This window comes from Podarcis raffonei, chromosome 16 (assembly GCF_027172205.1).
Source record: "Podarcis raffonei isolate rPodRaf1 chromosome 16, rPodRaf1.pri, whole genome shotgun sequence".
Taxonomy (NCBI): Eukaryota; Metazoa; Chordata; class Lepidosauria; order Squamata; family Lacertidae; genus Podarcis; species Podarcis raffonei.
In genome coordinates, this window is record NC_070617.1 from 11,924,770 (window position 1) to 11,944,295 (window position 19,526).

The 19,526-nt window shown below is 51.5% G+C and overlaps 2 protein-coding genes across 2 annotated transcripts in view; one reads left to right on the forward strand and one right to left on the reverse strand.

Moving 5' to 3' along the window:
• Window positions 1-361: 361 nt before the first annotated feature.
• LOC128403309 (glyoxal reductase-like) lies at window positions 362-3,234 on the reverse strand. The gene is made up of 2 exons (XM_053367988.1): window positions 2,993-3,234; window positions 362-1,240 (listed from the first exon to the last, which is right to left on the reverse strand). The coding sequence occupies exons 1-2, from the start codon at window positions 3,025-3,027 to the stop codon at window positions 376-378; spliced, it is 900 nt and encodes a 299-aa protein (XP_053223963.1). The 5' UTR covers window positions 3,028-3,234; the 3' UTR covers window positions 362-375.
• An 8,677-nt stretch (window positions 3,235-11,911) lies between these two features.
• LOC128403297 (sodium/calcium exchanger 1-like) overlaps window positions 11,912-19,526 on the forward strand; it is a 29,617-nt gene continuing 22,002 nt past the window's right edge. The window contains exon 1 of the mRNA XM_053367965.1: window positions 11,912-12,657. The gene's annotated coding sequence lies outside the window, so the exon portion shown is untranslated. The remainder of the gene's footprint in view (window positions 12,658-19,526) is intronic.

Below are 19,526 nucleotides of genomic sequence, written 5' to 3' on the forward strand. Positions count from 1 at the left end.
GGGGGAGGTGGTAAATGCAGAGCGAAGCCAGAGTTTCTCCATCCACTGGCATTTTTTCTTCTGGCTGATGGAACTGCGATATGATAAAGGCACTGCTTTCAAATGGGTTTCTCCAACTGGAGATCAGTCCTGAAATTATTATATTATTATATTCAATCTCACATCCCCCATGTCTCTGGCGAACGCCTGGTCTGCCAGATGGTGCCAGACTCCAACTCCCATCATCCCTGACCGCTGATTATGCTGGCTGGGACCTGGTCTCAGTCAGTTTTATTGCACATAGCCAAAGGCTGCCGCAATGTAACTGGGACCTGGTGGGAACTGGAGTCCAGCAACATCTGGAATGCCCATCTTTCCCCCCCCCCCACCCCTGTTTTAAGCCACATTGGTGGGATCCCAGCAATAGCGCTTCCCACAATCCAATGCACCCAGCTCCTCCATATCCGCTGGGCTCAACTCCCAACCCCAGAGCTGGCTGTTTTCCACCACACGGCTCGGGGTGGCAGACTTGGGGATGACGCTCACCCCTTGCTGCAGAGCCCAGCGCAGCAAGACCTGGGCAGGCGGGCGCCCGTGTCGTGCGGCGACCTTCACCACCTCTGGCCGCCCCACCAGCTGGCCGGTCCCCAGCGAGGAGTAGGCCTGCAGGTGGATGCCTTTGCTCCGGCAGAAGCGCAGCAATTCCCCCTGCGCCAGTTCTGGGTGGAACTCCACCTGGAGAACGGAGGGGGGCACCCGGCACACTGCCAACAGCTCCTCCAAATGCTGGATGCTGTAGTTTGAGACCCCGATGGCCCGGAGCTTCCCGGCCTCGTACAGCCTCTCCAGAGCCCGCCAGCTCTGCTGCCGCTGTTCCCAGTTGCTCCTGTCCTCCTGCGGCCGGCCTTGGGTCCCGGGCCAGTGGATGAGATAGAGGTCTAAGTAATCACAGCCCAGCTCCTCCAGGCTTCGCAGGCAGGCTCCTTCGGCCGCCTCCTCCCCCTGATCCCTTGGGCTCAGCTTGCTGGTTAGGAAGACGTCTCCCCGAGCCAGGCCGTGGCGTGGCAGCAGCTCCCTCAGAGCGTGCCTGATGGCGGACTCATTGCCGTAGACGGCGGCCGTGTCCACCAAGCGGTAGCCGTTCCCGAGAGCAGCGTCCAGGCTGAGGCGCACGGCCTCCTCACCCCGCAAGCGGAAGGTGCCCAGCCCCAGAAGAGGCATCGGGGTTCCACTGCTCAGCCATACTGTGCGCTCTGGTGCCCTGGAAGAGATCAAAGTGAGGGTAATAATAATAATAATAATAATTTATTTGTACCCTGCCCATGAGGCTGGGTTTCCCCAGCCACTCTGGGGGCTTCCAACAAAGATTAAAAATACATTAAAATGTCACACATTAAAAACCACCCTGCCTTCAGGTGTCTTCTAAATGTCAGGTAGTTGTTTATTTCTTTGACATCTGATGGGAGGGCGTTCCACAGGGCGGGCACCACTACTGTGAAGGCCCTCTGCATGGTTCCCTGTAACATGGCTTCTCGCAGTGAGGAAACCGCCAGAAGGCCCTTGGCGCTGGACCTCAGTGTCTGGGCAGAATGATGGGGGTGGAGATGCTCCTTCAGGTATACTGGACCGAGGCCGTTTAGGGCTTTAAAGGTCACACCAACACTTTATATTCCACTGTGCCCCTCGGGAAGGTCTGCTGCGCTCAGCCACCCAACTTTCTGCCACAGGAAGGGTAGGAGCTGTGCCCCTCGAGATGTTGCTGGACTCCTGTCATGGACTGGCTGGGCAAAGAGGAATGGTGGGAAGCACCAGCTGGGGAACCCCCAAAGGGAAGAAGGCTCAGAGCCCGGGAATTGGTGGTGGGATGGGGATGGGTGGTCAGAAGGAGAAGACTAGGAAGGGGAGGTGTTGGAAGCTGAAGAGGTAACAGGGTTTAGTGAGCAGGAAGAGTCTGTGGCAGAAGTTCAGAATCAGAGTATGGAGAGGAGGGGTGGGGCAAGAGGCAGAGATGGGTCAGGCTGCTGAAGAAGCCAGGGTGTCTCCCCCTCCTGCTGTAAACAGCTGCTTTCCCCCCCCCGATCTCCCAGAACACGGAATGAAGAGGGTGGAGCAAAGAGAGACAAGGCAAAGGTGTCTTGAGTTACTGAGAAAGGTCCTGGGAAAGAGGAGTCTTAGGGAGCAGTGGGAAGGTGGGGACCCTCATTGGGCTGAGACCTACTGGGAAGAGGTGTGGGGACCACTAGGCCTGAGCTGTTTTGGTTTCTTTGAATGAAGTTAACTTCGCTGACACTGGGTGTTGGATTGCTGACCTGCCCCTGACAACTCCCAGCAGACTGGCGTCCTCCCATGAGGACCACAGGATCCCTATCTTTCTTCCATCTCTTTGATAATAGAAGCAGGTTGTGGGTACTACAGGGCTGCTGCTCTCCATCCCACCCCGCTTCGTGGTGTTATATGCACCTAGCAACGTGAAGGGCAGGCATGGGGCACCTGCAGCCCTACAGATGTTGGGACTGCAATTCCCACCATCCCTGACCATTGGCCATGCTGGTTGGGGCAGATGGGAGTTGGAGTGCAGCAACATTTCGAGGGCCACTATCCCAGGCAGGTATCTGGTCCAGCTTCAGCTTAGATACCTCCAGCAAACCAGCGAAACCACCTCTGTTCCACTGTCAAACACCATTAGGAAATTAGCTGGATGGGCCTAACCCAAGGCAGTAGTTTCCGTGAGCAGGTCTACTCGGAGGTGGAGTTTAACGGGGTTTGCTCCCTAATAAGTGGGCTTAAGATCCGAGCCTCGGAGGGGATAATTAGCAAGCCAAGTAAGCGGGTATTATGGGCTGAAAATCAGGCGTGTGTTTGGATTTCTCTGCGGGAATCTGCAATTCTGGAAGCATCGTTGGGCGCAAAGTGCTTCTGCAAGGAGTGGAAACGGGTAAATCACACACCCTTCGTCACATGCAAAAATTAAAGGTGGGGCAGCCCTGGCTTCCCTCCCCCGCGGAGCCCTTACCAGGATGCGGGAAGCTCCCGCGACGCCCGCTCCATGGCTGCTCTCGGACTAAGACGCGTAGGCGGAGCTGAGGTCTGCTATCCAATCGCCGCGCGAGGACCAAGCACGAGGGCGGGGGTCTGGAGGGAGGTGGGCGTGGCTCATCGAATGTTGTTGAATGGAAGGAAGGGTTCGAACGCGGGAAGCGGCGCGTGACTTTCCCCAACACGGGGGAGGCAGATTCATGAATGGCGCGGCTGCTGGTTCGCCCCAACCGCGGCCGCCTCCCTATATGCCCTGGCGAACACGCTGAACTCCAAATCCCATCATCCCTCACCATTGGCCACTTGCAGAATGGCGGCGAAGGATGCTGGGAGTTGTAGTCCTAATAACACCTGGATGCCTGCAGGTCCGGGGTTCAGCCCTACTCAGCCTTGGGCCCAGCCAACTTCCCCCAAAGCACATGACTTTTCTCAAAGAATCCTGGGAAGAAGAGTTTGGATTTGATATCTGTTATGGAAATTACGGGGGCGGGGCACATCTTTAAAGTTAAATATTACAAATATTATGCCTGAATGTATCCTTTCAACTTGACAGCTCAGGGAAGTTACCTAGCTTTAAAAATAATATAAAATCATCTCCTTTCCCAGTTTCCTCCATTCCAAAGCTATTTTCTCCTTGAAAAGGGACTCCAGGAAGTTTCCAGAGGTGACAATTGCTGGGCTCATTGTTAGCCAAAGGAAGCCAAATCTCATCACCTGACTTGCCTCAGGCTCCAGACATGCAAAGGAGGTTCTATTGTACTTTTGGGTGGTGGTACTTAAGACATATTTGTCTATGCTAATCTTATACCTGAGTCTTGCCCTATCATGTCTGATTATGCTAATCTTGTACCAAGGACTTGTCTGGACATGTTTGCCAAGGTTAACCCCTCCCCTTTTGTGACATGTCAGTGATGTAGCAGTGATGCTGTACGAACTGTATTCTGGGATATGGTGGGAAAGTTTTAAAAGTCTTTGGCACCCCATCCTTGGGGTTCAAATTTCCTCTTTGAACCTACTGTGCAATAAACTTTTGTCTACAGCTATTTGCTCCGGTTGGTGGCTGGAATCCTTCCTTTATTCCGCAGGGACCTGCGGGCTCTGCCTGACGAGCTGGGTGACTGAGCAACCTCACACCTAGATTTTTCCGTAACAATATCCCACTTTATCACTACCCAAAGGAGTCTCAAAGCGGCTAACATTCTCCTTTCCCTTCCTCCCCCACAACAAACACTCTGTGAGGTGAGTGGGGCTGAGAGACTTCAAAGAAGTGTGACTAGCCCAAGGTCACCCAGCAGCTGCATGTGGAGGAGCAGGGAAGCAAACCTGGTTCACCAGATTACAAGTCTACCGTCCTTAACCACTACACTACACTGGCTCTCTGGGAGCTGGGAGGCTGCTGGGAATTATAATTCTGTGGGTGGGGGTAAACTACAATCCCCAAGATTCTTTGTGTGGGGAGAGGGAGCCGCCTGCTTTAAATGTATGGTGTGTATAGGATGTCTCTTCAGAGGAGCCATCAGAAAGAAGGTGTTCATGAGGCAGAGTGGAGTTTGATGGTGGAGAGGACCAGGACACAGTGATAGAGCACTCACTGCTTTGCATACAGACTGTCCCAGGTGCCATCCCTGGCATCCTCAGGTGGGGCTGGGAATGTCTGAAACTCTGGAGAGCCTCTGCCAGTCAGTGTAGACAATGCTGAGCTGGATGGGCCAATGGTCAGACTTAGTGTAAGGAAGCTTCCTCCAAATCAAGGGACTGGGGTGCACCATGGCTCAGAGGCAGAGCATCTGCTTGTGGGTGGAGATTTAATCCTGAGTGGCCTCTCTGAGTAGGGCTAGGGGAAGGCTTCCCACCTGAAACCCAGGGAGGGCGGGGGGGGGCACTGCCACTCAGTGTAGACCAGCCTTTCTCCATCTTGGGTCCCCAGATGTTCTTGAACTACAACTCCCATTATCCCTGACCACTGGCCATGCTGGCTGGGAATGATGGGAGCTGTAGTTGAATAACATCTGAGCATCTAAGGTCGAGAAAGTTGGCAGACTGTTCTGAGCTAGATGGACCAATGGTCTGATTTGCTTTAGGTCAACTTCCTATGTTCCTCCTGGGGAGACCTACTTACGCCGCCTTATATTGGTGCTTCTTTTTAATTCTCTCTCCCCCCCCCCACACCATTTATCTGTGCCATTCTAAGTACAGGGGCATTGTTACCGGAAAAATCCGAGGGCTCCCTTGGACAAAAAGTAAAGACACCAACCAGGATAACTTGGAGCAAAACAGCAGCCTGTAGGCTTGGCCTTTATTGAACTGTTGCAACAGGGTGTTCCCCTCACTTGCAAGAGAGAGGAAAGACCCAGAAAAATAGTGTGCAAGGTCTTATAAAAACTTTTTGAAATTCCCCTCCTCTAGGTCAAGCCCACCCCCAGAAACATCATGCATACATTACAGAAAGGAGGGGTTGAGGGAGGAGTTGGTGGTAACCTGAGTGTCTTGTCACCTGGCTAGTTCCTCCTTTCCCCCCTCCCCATGAGTCACTTCCAGGAGACAAAGGGGAGTTTGCAGTTTCCTGCCCCCAGAGGGAAGATCTGATCATTGTCCTTTGTTTCAGTCCATGCTGAATCCACTCCCATATGCAAGTTCTTTGTGATCTTGATTGTCTTCTGTCTGGGATCATCAGGGTTGGCATAGCAACTGGGCAGGGCTCCTGTGGATGTGCTGAGACGGTGAAGGGATTATGGCTGACCAGGACCAAGCCACCCCCCTTTGATAGTTCTTGTCATATGGAGTAAAATAAAATGGAACAGTGCAAATCCGATGTATGGTTGATTTTCTATGAATTTATAACAGAAATGTGGCGTATGTAGTGTGTGAGTGTGTGTGTGTGTGTGAAGTTTGTACAAACAGAATGATTGGGGTGGGGGGGTTCCTGCTACAGCATACACATTATTATTGTTGTTTATTGTTGACATCCTTTTGTCTCAAGAGACAATGGAGTGCGCCTCTGGGGTGAAGTTAAAGCGCTGCATTAGCAGCACCAAAGTGACCTCCTCTGGGAGCAAGCCTGGGCAGTATCATGCATATGGGTGTGCAGTGAGGTGGTGCAATGGAAATCAGAGCAATACGTTTGGCTCCAGCTTGGCTGCAGGAGTTGCTGGAAGGCATACATCATCATCATTATTACTATTATTATCCTTTCACATACTCAGGCATCTGGTTGGCCACTGTGAGAACAGGATTCTGGACTAGGTGGGCCGTTGGTCTGATCCACCCAGGAGCTCCTTATATTCTTAAGTTACCAAATGTTGGTGCATTGGGTGGGTGGGTGGAATCCCTGGGCTGAGCCCCAGTTCACCTCCCTGGCTTGATCGTTCAAAGGCTAGGTTCAAATCTCTGCTGAGCCAAAATAACTTGCTGGCCTCTGGCCAATCCCCATCTCTCAGCTTAATGTTGCAGGAACAATTTATTCTCTATTGGCAATAGGCCGTAACACAAAAAAAATCTGTGTAATTATACAAGAAGTCCAGGGGTTATAAATAAATAACCTGGAGGAAAATTGTGGACTTCCCTATGTTGTTGGACTCCGAATCCCATAAGCCCCAGCCAACCATGGCCAATGGTCAGGGATGATGAGAGTTGTAGTCCAGCAACATTTGGAAGGCCACAGGTAGCCTAATATCCACAAAAACATTCACCACCCTTTTCCAGTCAGTGCACAGCTTCAATCTAAAACCAATTCCATGAGTGTCAACGTAAAGCCAGCTACTAATCTAGTGATGACCCTCTGGGAGTTAGCCAGCTCAGAATTGATTTTTTGTACATCCAACCAATACCATCACCCCTCTTGTAACTCATTAAGAAACTGAAGACAAGCTTCCTCCAGAACTGTATACATCGTTATGTGTCGCGAGGAATGCCTTCCACAATTATTTCCCATCATTCCCTGACCATATAACCAAAAATGAAGCAGCCTTCTTAGCTGGGCATTGGGTGTCCTCCCTAAGATCCAGAAAATAAGTCCATTATGGGCATGCACGTAGGAATTTGTTTATGGGCACCAGAGTTTAAGAAGCTAGAATGTGTGCAGAGGAAGGAGACCAAGGGCTTATCCACACTTCTGCTTGTCCCCTGCGCAGGCCGAAGCAGTTTTCCCCTTGCTCCCCCTCCCCCACAGGGAAAACCTGCTCTTTAGTGCTAAATCAGAGCAAACGTCAATCTGGAGAAACCCCGAATTGCCATTTGCTCTGATTGAGCATTAAAGAATGGTTTTCCCCAGGGAAAGCAATGGGCAAGAGGATGAGCCCCAAAACGAAGGACAGCCTGGAAACCAAGTTTAGGAATGGTTGAGGGAGTTGGGTTTGTTTAGCTTGGAGAGGAAAAGACAGGGCTTCTCATCTTGCTGCCTTGTCCTGCCCCTTTCCCCTGGGGACAACCTGCTCTTCGCTGCTGAATTGGAGCAAACAGTCGGGTTTTCCACTGATTGACATTTGCTCTGATTTTGTAAAAAGGAGCGGGTTTTCCCAGGGAAAGTGGCACTGCAAACGGGAAATCTCTCGGACCCATGTTTTCTAGGTGTGCTACAAGCAAAGGTTGGATGAGCCCCATGAAGTGATGTGGCAGCCATCTTTAAATATCTGAAAGCGCTGAAAAGTGGAAGATGGAACAAGCTTGTTTTTTGTCACGTCAGAGGATAGGACCCAAATTGATGAATTCAAATTACAAGAAAGAGGATTTCAACGAAGCAGTACAAAGAGCTCTCTGAGGGTAAGAGCTGTTTGACAGTGGAACAGACTGCCTCAGACACACAAGGGGACATGGAAAGGGAGGGAAGAGGAAAAAATAAAACACAGCCACCAGTTCTTAAATGGTTCTTCTTCATAAGGTACAATGGTACCTCAGGTTAAGTACTTAATTCGTTCTGGAGGTCCATACTTAACCTGAAACTGTTCTTAACCTGAAGCACCACTTTAGCTAATGGGGCCTCCTGCTGCCGCTGTGCCGCCGTAGCACAATTTCTGTTCTCATCCTGAAGCAAAGTTCTTAACCTGAAGCACTATTTCTGGGTTAGCGGAGTCTGTAACCTGAAGTGTATGTAACCTGAAGCGTATGTAACCCGGGGTACCACTGTAAATGAAATCAACAGTAAGCAAAAAAAGATTAAAACGAATGTCAGCATTTTTCATGCCTGGACAGGCTTGCCTTAACAAAAATGTTTTAAGCAGGTGCTGAAAAGAGTCCACTGCAGGCACCTGGCTGATGTCAATGGGCAGGGAGTTCCAACGTGTAGGTGCTGCCACACTAAAAGTTCCATTTCTTACAATTGCAGAACAAGTATTTTGTGGCACCCGTAGCTGTGCTACTTTTGCAGACTGAAGCAGCCAAGATCGATTCCTTACAAGTGCTGTAAGATTCTGTTGACAACTTTATTGAACTACCCCCAACAATATCACAAGGGGGTTCGTGGATAGTGCCTAACCTGTTATTTCCTTTGTACAGTATAATATAATTCATACATTTTTTTAAAAAAAACCTGACATAGCTCTGCCAGAAGGCCTTGGCAATGTTCACCGAAGTTGTCCTTCCAATAAAATATCATTGGACGCAAATTTGACGGATACTGGGAGATGTTGTGTAAATTTAATACTTTTGGCAAAACTTCCATTATATTTTTCCCCCTGCCAAAAAAGTGGGGCGGGGGGTGGAACACAAAAATTGGAGAGTTGGTAGCAGTAGCAGTAAATAGCCAGCAGAGAGCACCACACACCACATGGTACTTTGAGGGTGGAGGGAGAGAGAGAGAGAGAGAGAGAGAGAGAGAGAGAGAGAGAGATATCACATACTGCACACCTTTCCTTATGGGGATGGAGAAGCTATAAGGAAATACTATCCCAGAGTCCTTTTTTAAAGAGATACAACATCTCCTCTCTAGATCCAACACCTGAAACATCCAGATCCACCTCTTGCTGTGGGGTTTTTCCGCTTGCCTGACTCAAGCCACACCCCAGCACCTTAAATATCCCTCCTGATCCCTCCCCCACAACCTTTCTCAACAGGCTGCAAATTGGGGTGATGGGTGGTGCTGTGGGTTAAACCACAGAGCCTAGGACTTGCCGATCAGAAGGTTGGCGGTTCGAATCCCCGCGACGGGGTGAGCTCCCGTTGCTCTGTCCCTGCTCCTGCCAACCTAGCAGTTTGAAAGCACGTCAAAGTGCAAGTAGATAAATAGGTACCGCTCCGGCGGGAAGGGAAACGGCGTTTCCGTGCGCTGGTCTGGTTCGCCAGAAGCGGCTTAGTCATGCTGGCCACATGACCCGGAAGCTGTATGCCTGCTCCCTCGGCCAATAAAACGAGATGAGCGCCGCAACCCCAGAGTTGGTCATGACTGGACCTAACGGTCAGGGGTCCCTTTACCTTTACTATAGGAATGCCGGAAATTGCCCGATACTGACTCAGGCTCTTGGCCTATCTACATCAGTATTGTCTACACTGACTGGCAGCAACTCTCCAGGGTTTCAGGCAGGGTCCTCTCCCATCTCTACCCAGAGATGCCAGGGATTGAACCTGGGACTTTCTTCTGCATGCCAAGCAGCTGCTCTGCCACTGAGCTAACAACAACCTTCCTGCCAAGAAGAAAGGTTCTAGTCCACATGATTCAGGATGCAGAGCTGCTTCAAAGAGAAACATAGGAAGCTGCCTGGTACTGAGTCAGACCACTGGTCCAGCTGGCTTGGTATTGTCCACACTGACTGGCAGCAGCTGTCCAGGGTTTCAGGCTGGGGTCTCTCCCAGCCCTAACTGGAGATGCCAGGAATTGAACACAGGACCCTGTGCATGAAAAGCAGGTGCTCCACCACTGAGCTACAGCCCTTCCCCAAATTTACCAGCTGACAGCTATTTCCCTTTCTCTACCTGACTGCTGAAGTGGGGGATCTTGGGGAAACCCGCCTCCCCTCCTTCTCTTCCTCCCCCAGATCAGACAGATAAGTGGCAGTCCCTGCTGCTTTGAGTAGGGGAATTCCTTCGTCCCACTCAAGTTGTTCCAGCAAAACACACACACACACACACACACACACACACACACACACACACACACTCTTTTGTGCTCTGTAATAACCTGCAGGTTTTTGAATAAAGATATCTACTGGAGGAGCGGAGACGTTTGCAGCTCTGCAAACTGGGCAGGGGTAAGGAGAAGAAGGAAAGCTCCTGTACGCGAAGGGACAGGGAGCAGTTCAGGACGCAGCTGACACCAGCGCCACCCTTTCCCTTTCTTCCTTCCAGCCCCCACATCTTGGCCGAGGGAGCCAGCAGAAAGTAAGGGACCGCAGCCAGAGGAATAACACCGCGTGCCCAGAATACAGAGCCAGCCAGGCAGCCGAGCGGGCGGAGGCAGAGAGAGAGATGGGAGGACCTGTCCTGCATAGCGCCTCCTGGCGGCAGACGCTGGAACTGCTCTGCTTATTGGGATGGGTGTTTATTGAGAACCCCTTCCTCTCTGTTCTGCGACCCCACAGCCCCGCCCTTCTTCCCAAAAGCGGGAGGAAAAAAGCACCCCACATTTCCGTACTTCAAAAAAGACTCTCTCGCCCTGCAGCGCCTCCTGCTGGAAGCGGAGAGGATTGGCAGTGGCAGGGAGTTCCGCTGGCGCCCCTGCTTTTACGACCACCACCACCACCACTGAGTTGCTGGGCTTTTCTGCTTTGTGGTGAAATCCCTTATCTTTGGGGTGGTGAATCTCGACCAGGCACGGATTAGCCAGCCTTCCTTCAGCTTTTATACATTGCTGTGCAATCTTGGGGCCGGGCGCGGGGTGGGGGGTGGGATGGGAGGAGAAAGGGACTGCGTGATGGTAGGGAGCGAGGAGAGTGTATATCTGGGGCGGGGTGTAAGAAATGGCATTTTCCTATATGTCAGAAATGGGGAGCCTGTGGTCTCCCAGATGCTTGCCGTGATGGGAGCTGGAGTCCAGCAAAATCTGGAAAGAAGAACGGGGAGGGGAGGAATTAGGATTTTCTGGGAGTCCCCTGGGGAACTAAAGTCCACCTTTTTAGCCGGGGGGGGGGATTTAGAGCATTTCTTATAGATGACTGGGTCATTCTTGGATGGTGGATTACAGTTCTCTCTTGGTCATTGGAGTTGAGGATGGTACACGGACTTCCTTATGGAACACAGGAAAGATCGCATCAGATTTGGGGCTGTGTGAGGAGAATTAGGTTTCTCGTTCCTGGAGAATTGGGAGGGATTAGGTTTTTGGGGAGGGGATTAGGGTCTTCCCCACCGCCTCAGGTGACTGGACTTCAATAGGAGGGGGTGAGTTACTTCCCCACCCCACGCAGGATCTCACAGTTGGTCCCGGAGGGGGAGCAGGTAGGGTCCTGTTGGTAAGCGATGGGAACATAGAAACCACTTCGGAACACAGGACGCTGCCTGATCCCGACGCATGTAGCTCAGTGTTGTCAACACTGGCTGGCAGCGGCTCCCCTGCGTTCGAGGCAGGAGTCTCTTTCCTACCTGCAGATGCCGGGGAATCGAACCAGGGACCTTTCTGCATGCAGAGCAGATGCTCCACCGCTGAGCTACGGCCCTCTCCAGGATTTCAGACGGCAGACATCCCCATCCCTACCTGCAGGTGCCGGGGGACCGAACCTGAGAGCCTTTTGCACGCCGAGCAGATGCTCCAGCATGGAGTTACAGCTCTGCCCCAAAGGGGAGGCAAAGACTGATGGAGTAGAAATGGGATCTTCTCACTAGGGTGGGAGGAAACCTCTAGGACACCCTTCACTCCCCCTAGGAAGCCCCTTCTAGCCTCCTCGCACCCACACCAGCCAGATTTTCCTTGCTTATCTCTCCGCCCCCCCACCCGCCTGGCTGTGATCTGCATCCCCAAACAGCCGGCCCTCCCAGGACAAAATCGATCGGGCTGGCTGATGGATGCTGCCAACATGGTCCCTTCTGGTGTCTGTGGGTTTGATGGAGAGGATGTGGTACCCTGGGATCCGTGGTGGGAAGCAGGAGGAGGAGGAAGGGGAAGAAGATGATCCGGGGAACAAGAAAAAAAAGACAGCAGGTTTTTTTTTTGGAGCAGCGACATCTCTCCCCCCCACTGCTCCATTGCAGAAGCTGCGCGCGGTCCTCTCCGCTCCCCCCACCCCACCACTCCGCCCGCCCCACCAAGACTCTCCAGGGTGGAGCAAAGAGGAGAGGAGGAGGAGGAGAAGGATGCTGGTCGCATAAGCTGAGCATCTTCTCCGTGCCAGGGACCGGAGGAATCTGCTGGGCAAGAAGGGGGGCGGCGAAGAGAGAGCTGTTTTGCTGGCACCCCAAAGCCTCACATTGGCGGCGCCCCCCCCCCCAGCCTGGTCTAATAGATCCGCTCTTGCTTTGTAAGCAAAAGGGGCAGAGCAGGCTGGGGGGGGGGCACAGAGGAGGAGAGGGAAGCGGGAGACACCCGCTCGCTTGCAACATGGACAAGTGATTGAAGGCGACAAGTCAGCTCTCCGTCCCAGCCTCTCCCCCAACATAGACACCTGCCCCCCCCCCGCCCGGCTGGTGGATCTGCACGGATCTGAAGGAAGGAGGGGGCAAGGAGTCGCCCCCTCCCATCCGATTGACTTCTGCCTTTGGCTGTAAAGACCTTCGGACAACCAGGTGAGGAGCTGTGTTGGGGGGGGGAGTGGGGGAGAAAATACCTGGGCTGGGGTATTAGAGCGGGAGGGATGGGGTCCTCTTGCGAGGTGGATGCAATTCAGGAAGTAAGGAATTGTGATTATTTTCTGCAACGAATTCTGCAGAGGTCTTCTTGCCCAGTCCCATCTTTATATACAAAAAAGTTAAATGGGGCAATAGAATGGGTTTGTTTGTTTTTTGCGGGGGGGGGGTATTTTAAAAAATCTGTGCCCCCAAAAGATGTCGTGTGCCCCCCCTGGGTAGAGGTGGGCTTTGTGGGGCAAACATGCATTCCTAAGATGTTTGCTCTGAGAAGGATGGGGTTCAGACACGGTGTGCTGGGGAGGGAGGCAGAGAACAAGGCAGGGAGATTGTAGCCAATTGAGCTCTACTTAGAGTAGACCCAGCGGAACCCATGGACCTAAGTTAGTGGTGTCCATTTGCTTGTGAGTATTATAGTGTCTGGGATGGGAATGGGTGGCTGGTCGTTTGGGGAAGTGGGGATGGGATCAGAGAAAACTGGGGGAAGACAAAATAATAATAATAATAATAATAATAATAATAATAATAATAATAATAGAAATCCGGGATGGTTAAAAGGAGGGAGGAGTATTTTCGGCTCAAGGACCGAGAGGTCTCTCCCACTATTTCTCAGCTCAGTACCTCCCCAGACTTGGAAAGAATACACCCCCTGCATTTTAACTGTAACACACACATACATATGCAGAGAAGTTTTAAGGTTCAGTGATCCCAGTCAAATCCCCCCTCCACTTTTCCCCAAACACAGACAGAGTGCAGATTTCTCGGCTCATCTCATTGCTGATTCTCTCCCATACCTCTTTTCCCCACCACCCACCGCTGTCCAGGAATCACTTTTAACACAAACACAACAAGAAACAGAGAGCCCCGGCTGAATCTTGGCTCCTGGCTGGGACTGCCAGTGCCAAGGATTTAACCAGGGGGATTCCCTCCCCCCCCCTGCCCGCCTCCACACACTTCCTTTTTCCTCCTCCCCATCCACTCCGTGTGAAAAGAGGTTGCAGGGGGAGGAGGGTGGCTCCTGCCTTCAAATCAATGGGAAACCAGCAACAGAAACTGCACCAAGGCAGAAATTGGGGGGGGGGGTGAGGAGGGAAGCACGTGGGTGCCTAGCCTGGCACCAGCCTGGGCACATTTGCACCGCCTTGCACGAGGGCATCCGCTGAGTCTTGTGCGGAGTGGCAGCAGCATGCACACTTGAGGGGTCTTTCTCCCCCCACCCCCATATGCATGAGGTCAGGCTGTGCAAAGACTTTTAAAACGCTTTGATTTTTCTGCTGGGAAGCCTCTTGCAGAGCAATCGCAACAGGGTCTGGTGCTCATGGAACTCTGATGTCCCTTGCATCTTAAATGTGGTACAATTCTGGGGAAAGGCTCCTTGGTACAGCATGTCAGCATGTTCCATGTTCAATCCCCAGTGTCATCTGCAGGGAGGGACCCTTGCCTGAAATCCTGGAAAGATGCTGCCAGTCAGTGTGGACAGTACTGGCCTAGATGGACCAACTGTTTGGCTTGGTGTATTGCAGTTTTCTAGGGACAGGCACAAACCCGTGCAGAAAGGGAATTCGGTTGGGTGTGAGTGTGCAAACGTGCCAAGGAGGTTTCGGAGGGCCATGCATATAAGAGAGGGTCCAGCAGAGGCTGAATTGTTCAAGGCAGAAATAATTGCAAGCGGAAAAAGGCACATGAAATGGCGAGAGGTCAAAAGGGCTTGCAAACAGAGGACACCGCTGGTTGCTCTGGTTGCCAGAGGTGTCTTGGGGGCAGGCCCCACACAGCCTGGTGCTGGACGGACACAACTTGACTGGCTACATCCCAGCGGGTAGTTCCTCCTGCCAGGGTGCCCCTGTTCTGCCAAGGAGCCCTGGGCATATGTCGCTTTCCCTGCCTCCCCAGGGGATTCTTGGGATGTCCTCCTAGAGCCAAGGCCTGGCACAGCATCGCCTGCTCATGCCACCTTGGCAGTGCCAGTTGCTGCTGCCAGTGAACTCGGATGGGAGCTGGCACCTGCTTAGGGTTGGCCCCTTAACGCTGCGGAGGAGGTGATGGCAAACACATTACTACACACATACACACACAGAGAGGACATTATAAGCGGAAGGAAATGGAAAAGCCTATTACTGGGATACATGCAACCTCAAACCCAGGGCAAACGCCTCTGTCACATCCCGCCCAGGCTGCAACTTTCTATATGGACAGGGCTTTTTTCCAGCTGGAACTCAGTTCCCGCACCTCTCAGGTGGGCACCATTGCCATTCTAAGAAAACAAGGGAGGAGCTCATGGTGAGTTTTGGAAACCCTTTTCCTAGATAAACAGCACTGTATACAGGCATAGATAAAGTGTGGTTCAACCCTTAGGGAAGGGGCAGAGCTCGGTGGCAGAACATCTGGTCTGCTCTGCATGCAGAAGGTGCCAGGTTCAATCTCTGGCATCTCCAGGTGGGGCGGGGAATGTCCCTTACCTGAAACCCTGGAGAGCAGCAAGACTGAGCGAGGTGGACCAATGGTTTGACTTGGGATAAGGCAGCTACTCCACAGCTTGGCCTCTGGGCCCGATTCCAGTGCTGGAACCATAAAAGGAGACCATATCTGAGCATTTGTAAAGTACCTGCTCATCTTTGCCCCGCAAGGCCTGACCCTTGTAAGATGAAGGATGTACGTGGGGGCCCATTCAGTCCAGCATCCTGTTCTCAGAGTGGCAAACTGAAAGCCCTAATGGGAAACTCCCCTCCTGCCATTTCCGGCAACTGGCATTCAGAAAAATTACCAGTTCCTACAGAGGGGGCAGCGGGCTTCAGAAGCCAAGGGTGCAATTTCCAGGCTGACATATCCATCAGTTTTGTTTTTCCTGATTTGTAGAAATACTGCCCTTTGCGCCCATGCGTCAGCTGCGCACAGAGGCGCATGTCGAGCTCCTTCACATAATCTGTGTGTCATCTTGCCCGCTTGCTTGCCTTTGCCTGGCAAATGTGCCCCTTCCATGTGCTCCTGGTTCGCAGTCTATTGAATATATTCTCATCCACAATGGACATTTTTCGCAGGCTGTGGGCTGCCCGTTTTCAGTAGCCTTTCACCTGCCTGTCTGCTCTTTTTTTGCTTCGGGACATTGCCTGGGATCATGCACTCCTCCCTCCGCACAAATGCATGTGCAATTAATGCCACTATCTTTTGCATCGCATGAGAGAGCCCTAGCTACCACTTTCCTCTCCTGATCTGACCAGTTCACACTTGGCTACTTCCCTACTATGAGCTGTGCAGGAAACTAAATGCTCACTGCACCACTGATAAAGAGACCACATGTGCGTTTTGCTGCGCATACAATGCCATGGGAAGCCCTGGCAAGCAGCTATCGGATGCATTTTCCCAAAACGGGTATGTGTTTGGAGAATCAGAGGCTGGAGGAGCAAGCAAGGCACAGTCCTCAGTGCTTTACCACCTTAAAACCAGAAGGTCGGTGTGGGGAGAGCACACTGTGTTTGCATCACGTATAGTATTTTCTACAGAGCCGTAACCTCTGCTGGGAGAAAGAGAGGAGGACGGGCTGGCCCTGGCCGACCCCTCCAGGGAGAGGGCAAGCAGAAGGGGAATAATGGGGGATCACCCGTCCTCTCTGTGCCCCCCCATGCACAACCCAGCACAGAAAGCAGCGGTGGATTAATGGCGGGGATTACAATGCCAGATTGCCCAGCCAAATGGGCACAGGGACCGATTTAGGACAGAGACGTATGGGAGGGAGGAGGGAGGAGACACTGAGACAATGGGAAAGAAGGAAGGATCCCACGGCAGGGGATGCTTTAAGGTCCCACACAGCTCCTTTGACTTGCACAGGAGCTGTGCAGAAGCCTTGTTGAGCTGGGGGGGGGTGAGTTACATCTGCGGAAGGAAATTCCATGCCTTTCCTCTTCTCCTGATCTAATCATAGGAACACGCAAAGTCGCTTTATACTGAATCAGAACATTGGTCCATCTAGCTCAGTGTTGTCTGCTCTGACTGGCAGTGGCTCTCCAGGGTTTCAGACTGGGAGGCTTTACCAGCCTTTCCTGGAGATGCCAGGGACTGAACCTTCTGTATGCAAGGTAGCTTTACCGCTACAGCCCTTCCCTAATCAAAGATGCCCCTCCACCCTTGGATTCAACAATCCCCCTCTGCAGTCTTCATCAGTGGGAGAGCAAGTGGCTAGGAGGGCAAGTGATGAAAGAAAATCCCTGGTTCGAATATCGCCAAAAATTCACTAGGTGGCCTTATTCTCCCAACTTCCAACACCTGCACTGTGGTGGGAAGCAGGGGGAAAACAATAGTACAGTGGTACCTCGGTTTAAGAACAGCCCTGTTTATGAACGATTCGGTTTATGAACTCCGCAAAACCAGAAGTAGTGTCCTGGTTTGCGAACTTTACCTCAGTCTACGAATGGAAGCCAAACGGTGCCTCATTAGGGTAGGCGCACCTTCTTTTAAGAATGATTTTGGTTTAAGAACGGACTTCCAGAACAGATTAAGTTTGTAAACCGAGGTACCACTGTACTGCCTACCTCTTTTCAGGGTTATTGTAACTCGGGATGGAAGGCTCTGTCGATTTCAGTTCTCTCAATTTCTCATTTCTCAGATGAGAACAGTCAGATGTAAGTAAGGATGCAGGCAGGTGAGGGGCTGGCCGAGCTCAGACTGAGAGGTTTGTTTGTTTGTTTAATAAATTTGTATCCTACCTTCCCTACAAGGAGCTCATACGTGGTTCTCTCACTTCACATTTTATTCTCACAACAACCCAGTCACCCAGCGAGCTTCATGGCCAAGTCAGGATTTGAACTCTGGTCTCTGAGGTCTTAGTCCCACACTCTGGCCACCACACCACACTGGCTCTCTGTTTGATGGGCCAGTGCTCCATTTGCCTCAATGGGTCAGCCCCCCACTGAATCCCTGTCAGGTATTTCCTTCCTCCAGCCCCATCCTCCATAGCTTTGGGAAAGGAGCACTCAGATCTCTCTCCTCTTCCTTAGCTGGGAATAGGTCCAGAAACTGGTTGATCTCCCAAGAGTCCACTTCCCACAACTAGAAATCAAATATAATCAGCCCAAAGGCTGGTTAATCGGAATAATAATAATAATATTTAGTATTCCTAAAGCATCCCTGCACCTGGCACCACACAGCCATCGAGTTAAAAAGTAACAAGCCTGCAGACTTACGACCCGGCGACGCTTGATTTTTACAATGCCGGTTTTGATTTCTCTCTTCCACTTTCCATACCTAATGAGCAGCGTTCAACAGTCGCAAAGTCCAAATGAAAAGGTGCTTATTGACACTGCAACAGCCTCTTATCTGGTGCCGGCTTCTGAAGCGGAATGCATTAGCAAACGGGCCCATCATAATTTCCTTTAAAACACACACACACATAGTACACAGAATGGAACACATTAAGAATTTAAATGGAATACTTAATCTGGTTCTGGTCACACTTATTATGGAGCTGAAATGCATTCCGTGTCTCTGCTGTTATGGGGAGGGGAGAGGTGGAGGGAAGGAAAGAGTGTGTTGGCATTTTGCGTCAGTGTGAACGCATTTAAGAGCTTGTGCACCCGAGGCAAACTGCCCCCACCGCTTAAGTTCTCAAGACTCAGGAAAGGAGTCTGAAATCCGAAAATCACATCTGCGGGGATGCACAAACAACATTAAAAAAAATAATCTCCAGAACGGTAGCTGTGTTAGGCTGTGTACATATCATTGGCTAAAAATAAAAATAAAAATTGCAGCTAGCTTGTTCTTTTTCTCAATTTGGATCGAAGCTGGTTTGGGGTAGGGTAATGCATCGAAGTGTACTCTTTCATAAGCAACGGCAGGAGGGATATGGATTTTGGGTAATGTCATGTGTACGCCGCTTCCTAAACCAGTGGTGGAAGCCAATGGTCGCAAATGGGAGTGCGTACACACAGCCTTAGCCTCTTGCAGCAAAACGACGGCGAGTCTTAGGGAACCGTAAAGCAAATGTTGTTCCCAACATGGTGCTGGAAAGGCAGACCAGCGACTTCTAGAGATGTAAGAACAGCTCAGACCAACCGTTCATGTAGCCCATCATCTTGGTTCCCCACAGGGGCCAGTCAGATGCCAGCGGGACCCGCAACCAGAACAAAACGTAATGTGGAGTGCTCCTGCCTGGGGTGCCTTCTCCCAGGATACTCCATTCCAATCAGACAGCCGTGCCCTCTCCTGGATACTCCATTCCAACGCCCCCTTCTCCCCACACCCACCCAGTTTTCTGTTTATCCTCTCAATAGACATTCAGTGTTCTGTGGCTGCTGAATACTCACTTCTCAGCCAGGACCTGAAGACGACAAACTTCCCCTCAGTGTTTTTACCTCAGGAACTGATATTCAGAGGTAGACTGCCTCTGGATGTGGAGGTGCCATTGCTAACTATCATGGCTAATAAGGGAAGCTGTGCTGGATCAGGCCCAAGTTCTGTCTGTTTTCCTGCTGGGGCAAGCTGGGTGCTTCCAAATAAAGCTCACAAGCTGGGTGAGAAGGCAGATGCTCATTCCCATACTGTACTGTTTATTTCCCGTAGGCCGGAATTTGGGGCATTTAGCCTCCAAACACAGCCATTCTAGGCAGCCATGCAGAAGCCATCAACAAACCTATGGTTTGTGTGTAGAAATAGTAGCAGCAGTGAAGGACCACACATATCTGCTCTTGGGTCCCTGAAGCACAGATTCACACAAAGCGGCAAAACGTCCTTGCAGGTTATTAACAGGATTTTTATTTGAAGTGCATATGCAAAACAAAGGTACAGAGCAATAAGTTTGCAATCTGCACCCCCTAGTC